General features: G+C 44.6%; 1 protein-coding gene across 1 annotated transcript; it reads right to left on the bottom strand.

Annotated features, from left to right (window-relative positions):
• Positions 1–1,064: 1,064 nt before the first annotated feature.
• TMEM167B (transmembrane protein 167B) lies at positions 1,065–20,843 on the bottom strand. Its single transcript, XM_085869131.1, has 3 exons — positions 20,670–20,843; positions 9,116–9,247; positions 1,065–2,825 (listed from the first exon to the last, which is right to left on the bottom strand). Exons 1-3 carry the CDS (start codon positions 20,677–20,679, stop codon positions 2,743–2,745), a joined length of 225 nt encoding a protein of 74 aa, XP_085725257.1. The 5' UTR covers positions 20,680–20,843; the 3' UTR covers positions 1,065–2,742.
• Positions 20,844–21,183: the final 340 nt, after the last annotated feature.

The following is a 21,183-nucleotide window of genomic DNA, read 5'->3' on the forward strand; positions in this document are numbered from 1 at the left end:
TGAAGGTGGTTGTTATTGTTTCATACGCAGCTTGTGGCTGCTGGTTGCATCATTTCTGGAAGGACGGCTGTGCCGCTGAGGCAATTTGCCCGTTATCAGTAAGATGGTACTCATATTGCTGACCTCAGAAGGATGACAGGCTGAGTCAACCCACTTGGTGTTATTCAACGGCACGACAGGGGATCACACTAAAGACTCAAAGATCACAAGCCAGCCCCCTTGACAATTAAGCCAACATCAAGCTTTCCACCAAAGGTGGATGGAGGTTATGTTTTCACCCTGTCCGATTGTCTGTGAGCGGGATATCTGCTCATCATTTGCAAGTGGCAAAACACGTTAGCATTTTTGATTTGTAGGCCTCTCAATTATTTCCGGCGAAGTCCATTTTGTTAGACCCCTTTGATCAATTGCCTTTGTTTGCAGTACGATTTCTATCACTCATGATAGTGATTCAAGTTGTGGACAGATTAGCACAAAACTTGACAGGTTGGGTGTGTGATGAGGACGAATCAATTCGATTTTGGTGAAGATCCACATTTGAGAAATAAAATTTTTTTTTTAAGTGATTCTTCACCATTGAGAGAAAGGCCAAAACGATATAGCACGATATTTCAAAAAGTTATGGATGGGTTATGACAAAACATGGTAGATTAGTTGGGTAGGTGACAAGAACAAGCAATTAGATTTTAGTTCAGGTCCGAAATCAGATCTGGCCTCACAGTGGAATACAAAACGTAAACAGTTCAGCGTGGTATATGTATGTGCTTTCCCAAGTGCAGTTCTAGTTTTTGTCTGAACTATACAGCCAGTGTCTTACAAATCACAACAACAAATAATACTGAAGATAATTTGCACAATTAACTTATCATGCCATATCAAATTGTCCTACAAGTTAATATGCCACACTGTGTTGGTAGTCTTCAGTCTTGTGTTTCCTTCACATCAATCCCATCCACCTTTTAATCATAAAAAAAATATATATATATATATATATATATATATATATATATATATATATATATATATATGTACATATATATATATATATTACAAAACACATGTGAGAAATTTACTCCACAATTTATTGGTACATCATTTTTTTAAGTGGAAAGCAATATACAACAATGTTTCATAACTTAAATCTTAAGATTGCAAAAAAACAAAAAAAAAATAACATCAAAAACAAATAAGACCAACTCAAAAACCCAGCATGAAAGCATACAACAAAATTACAGCAAACTGGAGTCTAGATCAAGGACAAATGTTGGTAACATTGAGCACGTGCGGGGATAACTTTGGTTTGGGGCTGCTGACACCATGACACTTAAGACAGTGGGTTTTGTTTTACGGCTCACCATCATCAAACTACAACTTTGGGGGGAAAAAATAAAAAAAATTAAAAAATAAATCACGAATATGATATTGTATTAAATACCAGAGATGAACCAAACCAGGTTGTTCACACAAATTCAAGAGATCAAAACAGCAGACATCTTGAGAGTAATTGCAAAAAAAATTCATGGAAATTTCCAGACACTGAAAAGGGAATGAATTGCCACCATTGACATATTACATATGCAAGAACAGTGTATTTTTTTCCCACTTCCAAACACTGCTTCCATCTCAAATGTCCCCAATTCATGTGAACCTCCCTTCCCCCTTCTCTCAATACGCTGTTTTCACCCTCCCATCTCCGTACATAATATGGAATGGTCTACTTTCTGCATTTTCAAAAGTGAAGGTTCCCCTAAATATAAAGCCAATAAAAATGCAAATGCAGAGATGCCAGCAAATTATGCAGAATAAACACTTGCAGGTTACAACAGGCTGAAGAATTAAAACTCATCCATTTTAGCAATTTTATATTGACTGCAACATTTTACTTGCAAAGTAACAAGAAAACAAAGTTGTTGTTTTTCTCCAACGGTTTAAAAAGAAAAAAGAAAAAAAAAAGAAGACATGACCAAGCAAATGCACTCCTCCACTTGAGATTCTCACCAATGAAGGCAGACTGGCTTTATACAGTCAACACTGTCCTTTTCTCCAATATCTATCAAATTATTCATTTAAGCAGGGTTTGGAGATTACTGGATATATTGACGCATCTAATAGCTGCACCCAACAGCAGCGACAAGCTGAATGCTACATTACAATATTATTTTGAGTATCATCAAAATATTTTTGAAGGATTCAAAGATGTATTTGAAGACACTGATATCAGTTGCTTGATAAAATTAAAAGTTAGTGTTTCCAGCACGAGTTGTATTGGATCAAGTGAGATTGTTGGTAGCTTTAAAAACAAATTTGGGAATACAGAATGAGTACATAAAGTGAAGAGCAGAAAAAAAGGATTATATAAATTAAAAGTTGATAAGAGGATATTTACTGCTGTGGGAAAGAAGCCGATGTTTTTTGTTCTAAAAATAAAAATAAAATTAAAAAAAAGGGGCGAATGCTTGAAATTACAGCTGTGCCTCATTTCGCACTGGGGTAAACATGCTCTTCTAAACCTGGTATACAAGATACATTGTTTATCTTACAAGTCGATACGGACCAATAAATACCATATGAGCCTTCAGAGACGAGCATCATGTTGCATATTCAACACCAGAAATAGCCTGGATAGGAATTATCCCTCTTTTACCATCACCTCTGAATTGTCAACATCCTCAAAGCCAGAAAATGTCCACAATGCATCAAATATCCCACTGTTACAATGTTCTTCAAGAAAGGTTTACAAGTTCACTTGATGAGCAGCACATAGAAGGCAAGAGCAACGCAGCAGAGAGACACAGGGATGTGTAATCGAGTCCCGATCACCGAAGCTGAAAGACACAAAAAAAAGAAAGAAGATATGTCACAAAGGTGGAAGCTACTACTGTTCTTGATGAGAGTAGTAGCTTTTACACTACTCAGATGGCATCATGGCCACAAGGTTCAGGGGCAGATCTGCAGTTGTCAACTACCAAACATACAAAATATAGCTACCTTCAAGACGACTATCAATTATGTCAATGCTGTCCCATGTAAAACATACAAATCATCCAGGCAAGATATTTGCTCCTGTACTCGGGTCCATTGATTTGAGAGTGTTGCCTGCTAAGCTGTATCAATCTGCTGAATAATATCATAGCTGACTGTAACCAACACAATGGAAGAGTTATACAAGCTACCATGAGATCATGTAACTTGGTGAAAAGTACAACCCAGGCCCAATACTTAAGAGTACAAGGTTTTCTGCCAATTGTATTATAGACTGTCTAGTGAATAGCTTAGTAATCTGACCTCAGTATGAATCGTGCCGTCTATATGTTCCTCCTGATTGTCAAAGCGAGTGAAGAGATTTTTGTCCACGAAGAAGCAGATGAACAAACCATCTAGCACACAAGCCATTGCTTCATCTCCAATAATAACTCATTTGTAGACAGGACTCCTCCACATCAAATCTACGTTTGAGTACCACATGCAGCATTTCAAGAAATAGATCATCATGTGGCTGTCGACTGGAATTGTCACCTCGTTGTCTCGAGCTCCCAGTGTAGGTTTGTCTCGGCAAAACTTTTCTGAAACTCGTGTTGTCATCCAGTGTTCAATCGATTGACCTCTTCGTGGGAAAGAGTAAAATCACCATTGTCACACGTCGTTGGAATTTCTCCTTGAATGTTCCCCTTTGGTTGATAAAAACATTGAGGCAATGCAATTCCCCCACCTTCAGCAAGTATACAGTCCCATTCCCACACTTCACTGGGCCCCAAAAAAGGATCTGTTGAGCTGATTCCTCAAGGTCCTTTACTTAACTAAATCATAAAAATGTCTTTGTTGTGAGATTGAAGTTTTACTTTTGACGAGTTGGGACTTCTTGCAAATGCTGTGTAACAATGCGGATGGGATTTTCCTACAGCTGCTATGAGGTCATTGACTGTTTCCAAGCACACACTTAAAGTGAACTCATATTGAGCTGCTTTTGCATTATACGTTGGCTCATCCTGAATATTGTAATTCAAGAAAGTTTTGGCTTTGAATCAAAGACTTGGCAAAACATGCCTGCATCCAAATTCATTGACTTCACAGCATGGTTTATTTTACACTGTTTACTTCACACATACAATTTTCTGCATATACACCTGTCTGTTTTTATACGGTATTTTTCGCACACCTTTCTGGGGGTCTGCAAATGTTTTGAGTGATGCGGTGTTTAACACAAATGACAACGAGCACGATTTCTCGACAGACAACAACATTGCAAACAAAGAACTGATGAGTGATCAAACAGAAGAGCCTCCAGGTTTCGACTTCCCCCGGAAACAGTTGTCTGTGCTCAACAGGATCTGTATTGTCCATGCAAAGACATCACACCACCTCATAAATAGAATTTCAAAGACAGCCCAGAACGTGATTGTGGTCACCCAGATCAGACTATTCATCACACTGTGAATGAGTGTCACCTACAGAAATTTGATGAAGGATTTAGGGCAATCCACCCAAGACAGTGCTGTGACTCGGCTGACCAACTCAGACTATTATCTGTGAGCTGTAATTTGTCATACGCAAGAAAAAAGAAAAAAAAAACATGAACAGTTACTTGTTTACTGAGCATCGGTGATTACAGTGTACCGATGACAACAATTTACTTCTACAAGTACAAAGTCTTGATAGTGTTCCCATATTTCACAAGGAATAGCTTTTTACATTAAGTATGATCAGAAAGTCACTCTGAATCAGAACCAGATGAAACAATGACATCATAATTGTCCATCACTGAAGTTTCATCCACTGGGACCTCCTGTTGTGACTCAGAATATGAGGATTCATCCGCTTGGTATTGTAGCACTACAGTAGGTGGCTGCTGCACCTGCTCGCCCTTGTTGGAGTTATGTTTCCTTACTGGGGTCTTGTGGTCCAGATGCCTGGTACTGTTGATTAAGAATAACCAATATTCCTCAGCCATATCCAGTGAATATTGATTCACTGCACATCCATCTGATGAGATCTGCATTATATCATTCAAAGTATCATGTGGCAAACAGGTTCCATGAGCGTTTTTCACCCGGTTTATGCAAGACAACCCCCTTTCACATGAGGCAGTGCACGGACCGTCAGGAGTATCTGAACCAGTCACAGAACAGCTACAAAGTGCTCAGAGATTTTCAATGGTCTTGCCATCAAAGACTGCCATAGCCTCTCAGGCATGTGGGTGGCAACTTGGAGATGTCAAATATCTCAAACGAAGACAATGGTTTCTTGTTAAAGTTGTCAAATAATTTGTACAGGTACATCACTGTATCTTCTATTCCCGTCTTACTTGCTCTGCTTCAAGCTCTTCTCGTGCAAAACTAGAGGATTGGGTAGGTCTTTTCTGCTTCGTGAGTGGCTTCCCTTTATAGACCAGGCAAGGATCAGTTGGGAGTTCATTTCCAAAAAGAGTGAAAAGCCATTCTGATATTTTTAATCACAATTGCACCCTTTCCAAAGTTATATGACCACTTATATAAAACATTAACTTTGAAAAAAATAGACATGGTTATCTGCTACGATGTTACCACGGAGAATAGTTTCCCGATCGAAAGATAAATTGCCACGGGATGTCGGGCAGGCAATTTTGCGAGCCCAGAATGCGTTTTGCTGATTTCAGCTTATGAAGACAGTCAATTATATGACATCAACACTTTAATGTCTATTCACTTTGAGTATTTATAAAAGGTAAAAACCAATCCTGGCAGACACCAGAAATAGATTCAATATACAGTATAGTGCTCATATTGTGTTAAAATAATTTGTCAAACTTTCCTAAAAAATGCCTCTGGTGACAAAGAGCAACAAATCTCAATTCCCACCAAGGCTATTCCACCACTGAAGTTCTTTATCTCGGAATCAGCATTCCTCAACACATGGCAAGTCGACTCCTAGTGGAGGCAAAAAATAGTTTCAAACAAAATCAGAATCACCCTCAACTCTCACGACGAGTTATCTGACTGCCAATCGGTGGATCCATGACAGTCAATAAATGTTCAGCGAAGCCAATGGTTTTCCTGTTAGATTGTTATGAATGGTGGTTTGTTCTCGACCTTTTTTCTGCCATGCTTGAACAAAAGAATGCAACAGCTTTATTGTGGAATTCAAAGCGGTACTATCCAGCAATGTTGTACACCTGCATCAATATGGAGGTCCTGCAGGAAAAGGTTCCTCAACAACATTTATATGATTACAGCTGAGGAATCAAAATTGTTATTTTGTACCAAATCGGATGTCTGCTGGTCATATCGGAATAACAATAAAAAGCATGATAATTATTCATACGTATTTTAGTGTTAATATACGTATTGATACACTGGCTTAGCATGCCATATATCATTTGAGAAGTTTCTGTTTGTGTGTTTGACTTGTATATACTCCTGACCTGCTCGACGGAATGAGTTGAAAACTGGTAGTTGTACTCGTGGGGTACACAAGAATGTTTTAGGGGGGGAAAAAAAATTAGCCTGGAGACTTCAGAATTGGGGGAGAACCCCAATTCCCTCTATATAAATGTGTATCATATTGGGAAACCTGGTTGGAGCCAGTATTACAAGTCAGAATATTGTTTTGCGAATGATCTTTGAGGGTTAATAAAACTGTTTAGTAGAACAATAGTTATTTCTTCGCATTTGTTTGGAGAAGCGTGACGTAGTATTTGTGCAATAGATATGCTTTGCATATGTCCAGTGAAAGTTTGTTTTCCCCACCCCGCTGTTTTGTACTCCAATATTCAGACCTCTGGCTGCACATTTGTAATGTTCTTTTCCTCTGTTTATATGTCTTTACAAAGCACATACGAGAACTTTGAAACTCAAGCCATGAGAATGTGCAGGTGTGGCGAATCTGCATCGAAGAATTCTGCAGTTAGTGTCACCACCAGAGCTCATACAGCCCGGCAAGGGGCTTATCAGTTGATCTCATGGGCAGTTTCATTTAGGAATGCTTGCAAAGAGGAAGAGCGATTTGGAGGTATGTTGGCCATGCAGCTGACCATTACAGCTGCATTGGAAGAGACGTAAAAGGAGAGATAGACAGAGAGAGAGACAGAGAGACAGAGAGACAGAGAGACAGAGAGACAGAGAGACAGAGAGACAGAGAGACAGAGAGACAGAGAGACAGAGAGACAGAGAGACAGAGAGACAGAGAGACAGAGAGACAGAGAGACAGAGAGACAGAGAGACAGAGAGACAGAGAGACAGAGAGACAGAGAGACAGAGAGACAGAGAGACAGAGAGAGAGAGAGAGAGAGAGAGACAGAGAGACAGAGAGACAGAGAGACAGAGAGACAGAGAGACAGAGAGACAGAGAGACAGAGAGACAGAGAGACAGAGAGACAGAGAGACAGAGAGACAGAGAGACAGAGAGACAGAGAGACAGAGAGACAGAGAGACAGAGAGACAGAGAGACAGAGAGACAGAGAGACAGAGAGACAGAGAGACAGAGAGACAGAGAGACAGAGAGACAGAGAGACAGAGAGACAGAGAGACAGAGAGACAGAGAGACAGAGAGAGAGCTGTTTGGAGGAATGGCAGGACGAAAGAGAACGCCTGGGTCTCTGGATGTATCGGAGCTGTGAACATTTAATCCCCAGAGTAAAGAGGGCTTTGAGGAAATCACAATTACCGAACTTGAGGAGTTTTTACGGCGGTTTACACTCGAGAGCTGCCAATAAACTATGCATCCTGACTCCTGCATAACTTGCCTCTGGGTTTGAAAGCGACCTCTCGGCATCACTATTTGTATGGTAATCCTTGTCGAGTGCATGAACGGATCGGACCCTCAGATAAGAACCGGTAAGAAATCTACGTCGCTTGAGATCACGTGGGTAATTTTGGGGAATATTGTTTGTTGTTAACCTCCGCCATCTTCGAAGATGGACGGAGGTTACTGTTTTCACCCCTTTCTGTTTGTTTGTTTGTGAACAGTATTACGGAAAAACTCCTCGACGGATTTTGACGAAACTTGGTGGGGGGGTTAGGTATGGTCCAAGGATCATGCCATTAAATTTTGGAGTTGGTCCCTCCCCCCCAAAAAAATATTTTGAGAATTTTTTTTTTTTTTTGCATTTCTTCATGTTTTAAGTGATTTCCAAACCCCCCCCCCCCCAAAAAAAATAGAAAAAAAACTATTTTTTTTTTGCATTTCAACATTTTAAGTGATTTCCAACCCCCTCCCAATTTTATTTTTTTGCATTTCTACATGTTTTAAGTGATTTCCAACCCCCCCCCCCAAAAAAAAAAATAGTTAGAGAAAAAAATTTTTGCAACTTTTTTTTCAACAAAATTTAGAGTTCTTTTTGCATTTCTTCATGTTTTAAGTGATTTCCAACCCCCCCCACCCAAAAAAAAATGGAGAAAAGAACTATAACTCTGTCAGCACTGTTGACATCATCTTTAATGAATAAGATACAAGGTTCACTTGAGTGAACCAGCAATAATGACAGCGGAGGTTTTGCACTCTCCCGAGTGCTCCCCCTCTAGTTTATTTTGTATTGGTTATTGACGATTTGCTGTGATTTTTATTTTAATAACAATCCATTAAATTACTCCTGCCTGGCCTCCATTATTGCTGTATGAGTGGTTGAGTTTTCACAATTGACACCTTTAGGGTGCATAATTGGGTAAAAGAGACTAGTGCTCAGTAAAGTATCAAATGGTGCATCATAACCAGCCGCTCGGTTATACATCGAACTGGCGCACCATGCAACTATGTAACTCTCGGTCTGCTTTGTGCCCTTTGGCGAGGTATCGGGACTTGAGGCCTGTAACCCTGGTTTGTGGCGTCAAACCCAGCTGGCGGCCCACGTGATTTAATCATTCCTGGACCTGTTGCATGGCTATAACAATATAATACCATATACATAGATTTGGAGGAATTAACCCATCTGTAAAGAAGGTTTTTTGCTCTATTGTAATTACAAATAACGCCATTTTGTAATTTAACAATTTGCTGGTCAGACCAAGAGCAATTATTACCCCCCCCCCTCCCCTTGCCTGCCTGCCTACTACATCTAACCTTAATCACAAGAGGAAACAATGCTGCATGGTGAAACATCACATTGATGTCTCATATCTTTCCTTAAACAACTCCACAGCATTACCTTTATACAGCACCCCCCAGAAGCCTTGCTTCTCAGCAAGTAACCAGCGCTTGAGACGAGGAACCTTGCTCAAGTAAGCACACGTGCACACGAGGAGAACACCAAATACTAGCAGCCCATCCAGCGAGTATACTGCAAACAAGGTAACAGTAAAAATAAAGATTAAAAAAACAAAATGCTCAGGCATGGAATATTAACAGTTAAACAGTTTTCACACCAAAAGGGCTGGCACTGAAATAACGGCGTTGGCTACTGACCCTCATTCACACCAGTGAACAATGCCGCAAAATTGCTAGCAAATACGGCACTTTTGAAATGACATAATCTGTCCAAGAATGCGCAGAGCACATGTGTGCAAACCCCAGGAAGATGGAGCGTTTAGGTGTCTGGGATAAGGATTGTTGCTTGGAATGGCTCACCGAGCTGCTTCTGAAAGATACTTGGAAAAGTACCGATCAGAAAGCCTCTGTACAATGAAAGGCTTGGAGAACTTTCTCAGGTCACTGAACAGGCACCTGCCTGGACTACAAGCTGACGACCAGGTGGGTCAGCACAAGTGGAGTGGAGGGACGTGTGTTACACAACTCCCCGCTGGATCGCTACCAGGGAATGGACTGTATATCTGGATTCGGTTCTTCTGACCACCAATCGGAAAGGCATATATGTGGGTTGTGCATGTACATTCTGCAAGGTAAGTTTACAATGATGATATTTACAATTAATCATGTGGGGGGGGGGCACGATACAATGGGAGTTGTGAGAATTGTTACAAATATATTGTTTGTTTGGTTCCGGGGCCACAAGAGAAATACTACATTTTTGCATCTATTGCTAAAACTGTGTGTGTATGTGTATGTGTATGTGTATGTGTGTGTATATGTGTATGTATGTGTGTATGTGTGTGTATATGTGTGTATGTGTGTGTATATGTGTGTATGTGTGTATGTGTGTATGTGTGTATATGTGTGTGTATATGTGTGTATGTATATGTGTGTATGTATGTATGTATGTATGTATGTATGTATGTATGTATGTATGTGTGTATGCATGCATGTGTGTGTGTGTGTGTGTGTGTGTGTGTGTGTGTGTGTGTGTGTGTGTGTGTGTGTGTGTGTGTGTGTGTGTGTGTGTGTGTGTGTGTGTGTGTGTGTGTGTGTGTGTGTGTGTGTGTGCATTATAACAACAGTAAATGGTACGAATCAGACACCACTCAATGAAGGATATTTCTCGCATTCCTATATTCCCGTGAATCCGGTTTGCATTCAGGAACGCAACAATTATAGTTTACAATCTTGAAATTGCCACTATTTTATTTAAATGCTGAAAATTATGTTTAAAAGACGATTTGAATTTCACATTTCGCACGAGTATTGGCAGGTTAAAAGTGCCCAGTGAGCAGAACCGAGTCAGTGTAAACACACATACAGTGCATGAGCAAAAGGCCTCATTTTGAAAGTCGCATATTACTGGCATGTCATTCACATCGCACTTGAGAAATGCTGCACAATTGCTGTAAACCGGATGTGAAGTTTTGTGTGTGGTGCATTGTACCGTCTCACACCAAAGTTGGAAGAACGAGTGGTAATACCGAGTAAAACGAGCGAAAGTAACGGGAAGCAACGAGCAAAATTTAACGTCCAGATTATGACGAAAATGTAGCAAAGTTAGAGTGGGTACCGTGACATGCGTAAAAGCAGTGTGGAAAAAGCCATTTGATAAACAAACAAACAAACACAAACGGAACTCAAGCAAGTATCATGTAAACAATCACGTAACCCATGGAAGTGCTCCTCAGAGGCCTTGTTTGGAGCTTCGCGATTGGCGAATCTGACTGGGAGGCCTGTGATCGCCATGTGTCAATGCAAAAGGCGCAAAACTGCCACCATTTTATGGCTACCGTTCACATCTGAACGAGAGCATTTTCCCATATTCGCTGAAAGAAAAAATGCTGGGAAATTGCTGTAAAATTAGTGTAAACGAAATGTCAGCATTGGTTTTATCCACCATGCACATCAAAGTGATGCCAGAAAATCGGTGGAAAAATGCCGGCATTTGGCTGGAAGTTGGTGCGATGTGAATCAGGCTTTCAGGTGAAGGAATGACAATGGATTGCAAGGTGATTGGGGGAAAGGGGAGGGGGAGGGTGTTGGAAAACAATCGAAGCTTCAAAATAATGCAACGTTGAATGTGACCAATTATGGCAAATTTGGTGTGAATTGTTGACCCTCTACACATGTCCTGAAAAGTATCAGAGTGCCCAAAACAAGTCATGATCATGGCAGACAATTTACCTTGGACAGTATCAGAAAAAGTCACAGAGTACTGTTGAAGCAGTCTCCAGGTAAGGATAGAACCAGTGATTTTCCGTTTCAAAACAAACTAAATTCCGTGTTGAAAAATGCATTCCGCTGTGTGGTATTAATGGAAAAAGAAGCATTTATCTGTGCACTTGCTTTAGTGAAAATGCAATTTCCCTCGAGTCTCCACACTTAAAACCCTCCACAGTACCACTGACCGGTGTATTTTCCATCAGGATGAGAGTGAAATGTGGGAAATAATAAATCAAGATAAAATTAGAAATAGCAGATGGGGAAAAATGGGGAAAGCAAATGCATAGGACGTGACACTGTCATAAGTCATGTGGTGTGGCAGCCATATTTGGAAAATGGGGAAAAAAATTGGACCTCTGTATCTCTAAAACCGCACCAAGGAAAAAAAATTGAAACTTGGCATGTCGCAAGTACTCCTGAGGAATGAGAGTGATTTTTTTTTTATAACGTCACAGGTGCCTTCGTTATGACGTCATAATTGCATATGTAGAATGCTACATCCGATCAGTATGAATTTTTTTGATGGTCGTCTTGGGATAAAATGGTCCACAGAAAAAAGTTTGATGACGTCATCGGTTACGTGATTTGGCAGCCAGATCGTTTAAAAAATAAAAATAAAAACCTTCAAAAATCTTCAATGAATTGGCTGAACAGATTGAGGCAAAACTTTACAAGTATGACCACCTATCCATGAGGAACAAAAGGTTCACACATATGATGTCATAGGTCACATGGTTTGGCAGCCATATTGCATTTACCCTCAAATCTATTATAAAAAAAAATTCTTCTCCAGAATGGCTAGAGAGGAAACTTCACACAAATGTTCCCAAAGTCTTGGGTGGACAAGTTTAAGGAATAATTGACAGGTCACACGATTTGGCAGCCATATTGGATTGAAGAAAAATATTAAATAATGTTTTCTCTGGAACCGCTTCATCAATCGACATGAAACTTCATAGTTATGATCGAGTGTTGATGGGGAATACATGTTTTACATTTCAACTTGATCAAGCACATGGTCTGGCAGCCATAATTATTTTATTTTTTTCATCTGGGTTATTGTTGACTTTTAAAAAAATTTTGACCAAGGCTCACTTGGCTGTTAGGATTGGTAACAAACCTGGATGGGTTTGAGGGTAGAGGTGTACCAGCTGAAATGCAAATCCTATCCAGGTTCCTCCTGATGACTTCACCTTTGCTTTTTGCTTGTTCGGGTTCCTTCTGATTACTCCAATGCAGGACTGCACCTATTTGGTCTTCCATTTCATTTGAATCAAATTTATTTTAATCCCATTCTAAATTCAATTGAATGAAGAATAATAATAAAAAACGTCACGGGTACGGGTCAGGTGTCCAATCAAAGCAGGACGTCTTGGTACCCGATCATCACTGCCAGCAGTTATAAAGTGGCAGTTCTAGTTATATCTCTTATTAATTACAAAACACACCAGTACACAAAACAAGTTCTGGCAAGGGTCTGCAATCTCTGATTGCTCTTTCTAGTTTTTTTTTTTCTGTCATGGCAAACAGGTACAACAATGGATGGAATCAAGAGAAAATTGATAGAAATATTCAAACTGCCATAGGAAACCAGAATAAGTTGACGTTTCAGGTATGAACACTTGTCAGAGCCAAAGAGGGCTAACATCTCAAACATCAGCTTCTCCTTGCTTCCCATCCATATGTTACTTTGATCAACGTTACCAATTCCATGCAAGGAAGTATGTGTCCAGTTTACGTCATGCAACTTTTAGGCTTATGAATCTTTTTGGCTTTTTTTATGGACGAATCCGTCCACAAAGGGTGAAAATTCTTGCTTGAAAATGCCGATAATATCCAACTTAAGTAGATTTTTCTATTTAATTATCGGGTGTATATTCAATGCAATTTTATTACAACTATCTAAGCCTATATGACAGGATGGCCTCAAAGTATTCACACTCATCTGACCTGTTTAGCCAGGGTTCAAATCTTCATCGAGCTATAAACTGTCAACCTGGTGTTTCACATGCAGAGTGATCAATCCATGTGTGTGTGTTGTCTCTTGGATGAACATTAGTTGGTGGACGTTAAAGATGCCATGGTGTGCTCCACGTGGAGTAGGTGAGCTATCGCCAACACCGTGGCCAAATTCCAGCTCAAACATACTTAGTCAAGTGTCATGCCTGGGCCAAAGACTGTCGGTGGCCAAATCCAGGTGGGAATAATTGAGGCAGCTGAAGTCAAACACATATACATATATATATATATATATATATATATATATATATATATATATATATATATATATATATATATCTATATATTAATACTGAAGGACCAATTTTGTGCTCCTCCTCGCGGTCGAGTCACGTTTTTCTCGGTACTGTGACCTGGACTGAAAGAAACATGGTACCTGTAAGAGTGCATCGCACATCGTGGCAATAGTCAAACTTCAACTCTGAAGCAGAATAAACACTTTTCGTTTTACATTCGTTTACATGGCGACGTGTGACGTCACCGCTGAGAGGCATCAGGTTGTCATGACATCATTGGTTATTCGCTGACGCCATAACATCCATCGTCAGAACGTTACTGCTGAGAGGTGTAATTACTAATTCAACTCCTTGAAAATAGCGTCTGCAATGTAAAATCCTATTCTGCACATGCTGACTACCTCAGAATGTGAATTTGACAAAAAAATGTAACAAGAAACATTGTACAGTAGACGCCGCTTTATATATCCACCATGGGACCACGCCGTTTGGATTTATTAACCGGCTGGATTTATTAAGTGGAGAACCTATTTTCAGCCACCTACTGGATAGATAAGACAAAAGCGAATGTCGTTAAACACTGCTTTATGCTACAAAAACATTGATTTATCAAACGGTGACAAGGGGATTGTTCAAAAGAATCTCTCCAAGGTCCCTTGCTTGGGAGGGAAGGTTTTGCGCAAATGTTCCTTGATTGAATCCGTCACGTGGCGGAAATCGGGATGGGCAAAACCTGAGAGCTGCAGTCCCCTGTCCAATTTGGCGAGTGCAGTACGCATCGCTGCCGCTGTTGGCATCGGCTCGGGTTGGTCGTCGCTTTCTTCCCTTGGCTATTGGGATTCGGGGTCGGAGGGATTCGAGCGGCGGCGGGATTCGAAGTCCGTCACCAGTTGCTGTTGTTTTTTTCTTTTCACTCTGCGGCAGCGCATACTACATCAAGCTTAGGTTGAGACCGTGCACGTGCCAAGCAGGTGGATTTATTAAACGGCAGATTTCTCGATGTAAAATTCCGTTCCAACTCATTTTGGTCACAATCAGCGGCTGGATTTTATAACCGTGGATTTATAAAGCGGCGTCTACTGTATCTTCTATCTTCTATCTATCTATCTATATATTAATACTGAAGGACCAATTTTGTGCTCCTCCTCACGGTCGCATCACGTTTTTTCTCGGTACTGTGACCTGGACTGAAAGAAACTTCGTACCTGTGAGAGTGCATCACACATAGTGGCAATTGTCAACTTTCAACGCTGAAGCAGAATAAACACTTTTCGTTGAGATGGGGGCGAGGAGTGGAGGCGGGGGCGGGGGATGAAGAGACGGGGGCGGGGGATGAAGAGGCGGGGGGCAGGGAGTGAAGAGGCGGGGGGCAAGGTAAGCACATTTTTGGGCGGAGGTAAGCAAACTGAAAGCGGGAGACAGGGGAAAATGGGGCGGGGGCTGGGTTGAATTAGGCGGAGTTGAGTGTGAGGGGGTGGACAGGGGGGTTGGGGCCCGGGGGCAAGTGGGGTGAGGAATCAAGAGACGGGGGGCGGGGACTGAAGAGGCGGGGATGGGGTAATTACATTTTTGGGCAGGGGTAAGCAAATTGAATGGGGGCAGGGGCCAGGGGGAATGGGGGCAGGGGCGGGGGGTGAGTAGGCGGGGTCAAGCACACCCTGTCCAGTCCATGTCCCTCGAGTGTGTGTGAGCTGGTGAGGGTGGTTAAATGAACGGAATCCGTCTGTGACGGGGTTTCAGCTAGTATAGAATAAAGACCAACTCACATCTGTCACCTGTGAATAGAGGGAATAGCCAATAAGCTCTCACCCAATCAACTAAACGCAGGTAGCTATGATTATAGAAATTATTAACACTAGTACGTGCCCGTACGTACGTCACCGTACGTGCATGGCCATACGTGAAAAAAAAACTTTCAAACCACATGCCAGAAACAACCACACAGGCCGTTCCTTCGCTCTCACGTGCCCGTACGTGCGTGGCTGTACGTGCAAACCCCCCCCCCCAAAAAAAAATATCAAAACACGTGCCAGAAACAACAACCACACAGGCAGTTCCTTCGCTCTCGCGTGCCTGTACGTGCATGGCCGTACGTGCGTGGCCGTACGTGCGTACCAAAAAAAAAAAACCTATCAAACCACGTGCCAGAAACAACAACCACACAGGCAGTTCCTTCGCTCTCACGTGCCCATACGTGCAAACCAAAAAAAAATAAAATAAAAATAAAAAATCCTTTCAAACCACGTGCCAGAAACAACAACCACACAGGCAGTTCCTTCGCTCTCGCGTGCCTGTACGTGCATGGCTGTACGTGCAAACCCAAAAAACTAATAATAATAAACTTTCAAACAACCACACAGGCCGTTCCTTCACTCTCGTAAACGACAACTGGATTGGGGCATTGTGTTTATCTATAAATGCGCATAAGAAATCGAGAAATTATTAGAATACAGTGTCATCACTATCCGGAAGTCCATACGTTGTAACCCGTAATGGGGAACGCGGCTGAGGATCTCTTCCCCAACGGCCACGCCTACGCAGCAACGTGTTCTGTCATTGGTTTGGTAAATAACCGGCCAATTAATATCAAACCTTGAAAAGGCACATTCTCAGGTCCCCAGCAATATACATGGCAAGTTTCAATTAGATCGGACCAGTGGTTGTCGAGAAACAGCGGACACACAGACACACAGACACACACGTTGCTGGAATTATTATATAGATAGATGAATAAATGTTTGGTAGTACAAAATTTGAAAATGCCAGAAAAAAGAACAGACATTGTCAAAGCTTTTCATCTTGCAGCTCGTCAGGACACATGCAAGAATACCAGAAATGCTGACACAAAACTAGAAGGGCACTCGGTAGAGCGCACACCTCCGCCACATAATGCCTGATCCATGAAAACATTTCGGACCAAATCCATTTTTGAAATATCATGCTATACAGTACCATATCGTTTTAGGCCCCATCTCTCAATGGTGAAGAATCACTTTAAAAATTAAATAATTCTCGAATCCAAATCTGGATTCGGATATTAACCAAAATTGAATCAATTCTTCCTGGTCACACACCCAACATGTTCACCAAGTTTCGTCCGAATCCATCCACAACTTTTTCAAATTAGGTGCTATATATCGTTTTTGGCCCCATCGATCAATCGTGAAGAATCAGTTCAAAAATGAAAAAAAAATAATCATAGTATCCAAATCTGGATTTTCACCAAACTATAATCATTTCATCCTTGTCCTGCACCCAGCAAATTTCGTTCAAATCCGTCCATAATTTTATGAGATTGTGTTCATGGAAACAGACAGACGGACAAGAATGAAAACGCAACCTCCGCCCACCTTAGGAGGCAGAGGTAACAGACTTCAGCAATAGCAAATGAAAAAATCTAGATATCCATCACTGACATCTGCAGATGTAAGTGTTGGGGCCTCTGTTTAAATCAGGAATTCCCAAACCCAGGATCACAATCCAAACTTGAAACTAGAGTTATTCGACTGCACGCAGCCGATGGGTATACCTCCGCTCTCCCGCACAAACACTTGAGTGTTGACATATTTGACCCTTGACCTTTATCATATCTAGCCCAAAAACTAATAAGTTAATTGCCCTGTCTAACTTTACCTTTGTACCAAGTTTGGTGAAATTCTGTCCAATATTTCTTGAGTTTGGGCGTAAACAGTAAAATTTCAGAGTTTGACCTTGAACTTTGACCCTTGACCTTTATCTCATCTGGCCCAAAATCTAATCACTTCATTGCTCCGTCTTACTTTGCCTTTTTACCAAGCTTTATGAAATTCTACAATTTGCTTCTTGAGTTATCGCGTAAACGAAAATCCGGACAGACGAACGGACGGACAACCCAGAAACATAATACCTCCGGCACCCTTGGTGCGGAGGCATAAAAACAACAAACTCAAAACCCGGTTTTTGAGGTGGGGGGAGGGAGAGGGGGGTTTATCATGTCAAGAATTTTCTTCGACAATTTTTATCATAGTTACCGGCAGCATTTGGTTGGCGAGGCGAGTGAAATGTACAATTGTGGGTTGTGGACAAAAAAAAAAAGTTTGGGAACCACTGGTTTCAATGACAACTCATGTTGGAAGCATTTTTTGTTTGTTCATACTAAAGTTAGTGGCATTCAGGAACATGTTGGAGGGTCCTGTGGGCAGGACAGGCAAAGCCAGCTTCGGCAGTCATGGCACACAGGGCCAGTGGTCACGGCAGGTAAAGCAGGCAGGTGATGGTAATACAGGACGACGTGGCAGTCACAGGCTGGCAGGTAGGTGATGCAGGTAAGGGCGGGCAAGCAGGTAAGACAGCCAGCTTTGTCCTAATTAATCTTCTCAACTGATCTATCTATCTATTCTCCCACATACTCTGGGTCCCTCGAAGGCTCCATCAATGTTTGGTTCTTCTACTCTACGAATGCAGAAGTTCAATTCATACTAATGTACAATATTCATTTTCAAAAGTTAAACGTGGTGGGAGTGGGGCGGCAGTGGGGCGGCGGGGGGGCGGGCATGGGGGGCCCTAATACCTTGTGCTGGCCCTGGGGGCGGGCAGGGGGACTCTAATACCTTTCGCTGGCCCTGGGGGTGGGTAGGGGGGGCCTAATACCTTGCACTGGCCCTGGAGGCGGGCAGGGCGGGCAGGAGGGGGGGCCTAATACCTTGCGCTGGCCCTGGGGGCGGGGAGGGCGGGCAGGGGGTGGGCTAATACCTTGCGCTGGCCCTGGGGGCGGGCAGGGGGCAGGATGGGGGCCTAATACCTTGCGCTGGCCCTGGGGCGGGGAGGGCGGGCAGGGGGCCCTAATACCTTGCGCTGGCCCTGGGGGCGGGCAGGGGGCAGGGGGGCCCAAATACCTTGTGCTGGCCCTGGGGGCGGGCAGGGGGGGGCTAATACCTTGCACTGGCCCTAGGGGCGGGCAGGGCGGGCAGGAGGGGGGGGCTAATACCTTGCGCTGGCCCTGGGGGTGGGGAGGGTGGGCAGGGGGTTGGGCTAATACCTTGTGCTGGCCCTGGGGCGGGCAGGGGTCAGGGGGACCCAATACCTTGCGCTGGCCCTGGGGGCGGGCAGGGGGCCCTAATACCTTGCGCTGGCCCTGGGGGTGGGCAGGGGGCAGGTGGGCCCTAATACCTTGTGCTGGCCCTGGGGGCGAGCAGGGGGGGGCTAATACCTTGCACTGGCCCTAAGGGCGGGCAGGGGCTAATACCTTGTGATGGCCCTGGGGGCGGGGAGGGCGGGCAGGGGGGTGGGCTTATACCTTGTGCTGGACCTGGGGGCGGGCAGGGGTCAGGGGGGCCCTAATACCTTGCGCTGGCCCTGAGGGGGGCAGGGGGGCCCTAATACCTTGCGCTGGCCCTGAGGGGGGCAGGGGGCCCTAATACCTTGCGCTGGCCCTGAGGGGGGCAGGGGGCCCTAATACCTTGCGCTGGCCGTGGGGGCGGGCAGGGGGGCAGGATGGGGGGCCTAATACCTTGCGCTGGCCCTGGGGGCGGGCAGGGGGCAGGGGGCCCTAATACCTTGTGCTGGCCCTGGGGCGGGCAGGGGGGCCTAATACCTTGCACTGGCCCTAGGGGCGGGCAGGGCGGGCAGGATGGGGGCCTAATACCTTGCGCTGGCCCTGGGGGTGGGGAGGGTGGGCAGGGGGTTGGGCTAATACCTTGTGCTGGCCCTGGGGGCGGGCAGGGGTCAGGGGGGACCCAATACCTTGCGATGGCCCTGGGGGCGGGCAGGGGGGGCCTAATACCTTGCGCTGGCCCTGGGGGTGGGCAGGGGGCAGGTGGGCCCTAATACCTTGTGCTGGCCCTGGGGGCGAGCAGGGGGGGCCTAATACCTTGCACTGGCCCTAAGGGCGGGCAGGGCCTAATACCTTGTGCTGGGCGGGGGGGGGGGGAGGGGGGGGAGGGGGGTGGGCTTATACCTTGTGCTGGACCTGGGGGCGGGCAGGGGTCAGGGGGCCCTAATACCTTGCGCTGGCCCTGAGGGGGCAGGGGGCCCTAATACCTTGCGCTGGCCCTGAGGGGGCAGGGGGCCCTAATACCTTGCGCTGGCCCTGAGGGGGCAGGGGGCCCTAATACCTTGCGCTGGCCGTGGGGGCGGGCAGGGGGGCCCTAATACCTTGCGCTGGCCCTGGGGGCGGGCAGGGGGGGGCTAATACCTTGCACTGGCCCTAGGGGCGGGCAGGATGGGGGGCCTAATACCTTGCGCTGGCCCTGGGGGTGGGGAGGGCGGGCAGGGGGTTGGGCTAATACCTTGTGCTGGCCCTGGGGGCGGGCAGGGGTCAGGGGGGCCCTAATACCTTGCGATGGCCCTAGGGGCGGGCAGGGGGGCCCTAATACCTTGCGCTGGCCCTGGGGGCGGGCAGGGGGCAGGTGGGCCCTAATACCTTGTGCTGGCCCTGGGGGCGAGCAGGGGGGGCCTAATACCTTGCACTGGCCCTAGGGGCAGGCAGGGCCTAATACCTTGTGCTGGCCCTGGGGGCGGGGCGGGCGGGCAGGGGGTGGGCTAATACCTTGTGCTGGCCCTGGGGGCGGGCAGGGGTCAGGGGGCCCTAATACCTTGCGCTGGCCCTGAGGGGGGCAGGGGGGCCCTAATACCTTGCGCTGGCCCTGAAGGGGGCAGGGGGCCCTAATACCTTGCGCTGGCCCTGAGGGGGGCAGGGGGGCCCTAATACCTTGCGCTGGCCCTGCTTCAAACATGACGGTGGGAATCGGCCGCAGGATGAGAGGCACATGAAAAATGGACACCTTCAGCTTCTACAATCGGGGGTAAGATCAACGAGCAACGTTGTAAACACGACTCTTGTTCCCCATCAATCGCACAAGGACAAACTACCAACTGCCCAATCAATCTGGTGAAGAACATTTTCCACATTTTAAAAGTTAAAGAACAAACAGGATTCCAGACAAATGTAAAGGCATTCCGGTTGTTTTATCAGGTAATTCGTGAACTCACCGTTTGCCATCTTCGCCGATTCGATACGTCTCCGTCAATTTCCCCCAAAAGATCTGCCGTTCCCTTTCCCGTTCTTTAGAACACCATGTCAATTTTGAGGCCCACAAAGCCAAAAATCATGGAGCACGCAATAATCACCGTCCTCATTGGTCGGTTCAGCGCCGTGTAAAGTGCTCTGGGATTGGTGCGTTTTCGACACCGCGTCGGTGATTGGTCAATTCGTTTCGACGTGGCACGATTGTGTATTTCCCGTCAATTGTCGAGGCGAATGCTTCATTCGTCAGAAACAACGTGACGTGACGAAACGAACATGCACAACAGGGATTTGGCGTTCGAGCGATGTTGCATTTCATATTGTCATCATTTTAGCATCAACGCCTCTTGTTTCGAATAGAAAAACAAGCGCATCGAGAATGTTGCTCACGTTTTGCTTCATTTCACATTACTCATCAATGAGAATGAGGTGATTGTAACGACTTTCCTGAAAAGTTGCCCAAAAATAAATAAATAACAA

Source organism: Eptatretus burgeri, chromosome 2 (assembly GCF_056783735.1).
Source record: "Eptatretus burgeri isolate ZD-2024b chromosome 2, Ebu_testis_v1, whole genome shotgun sequence".
Lineage (NCBI taxonomy): Eukaryota > Metazoa > Chordata > Myxini > Myxiniformes > Myxinidae > Eptatretus > Eptatretus burgeri.

Bases quoted from the DNA above. Each gene is read 5' to 3' on its own strand.
- TMEM167B (XM_085869131.1), bottom strand. The intron at 2,826-9,115 runs GTAATGCTGTGG...TGTGTCTTTCAG, and splicing joins CTGGGGGGTGCTGTATAAAG to CTTCGGTGATCGGGACTCGA.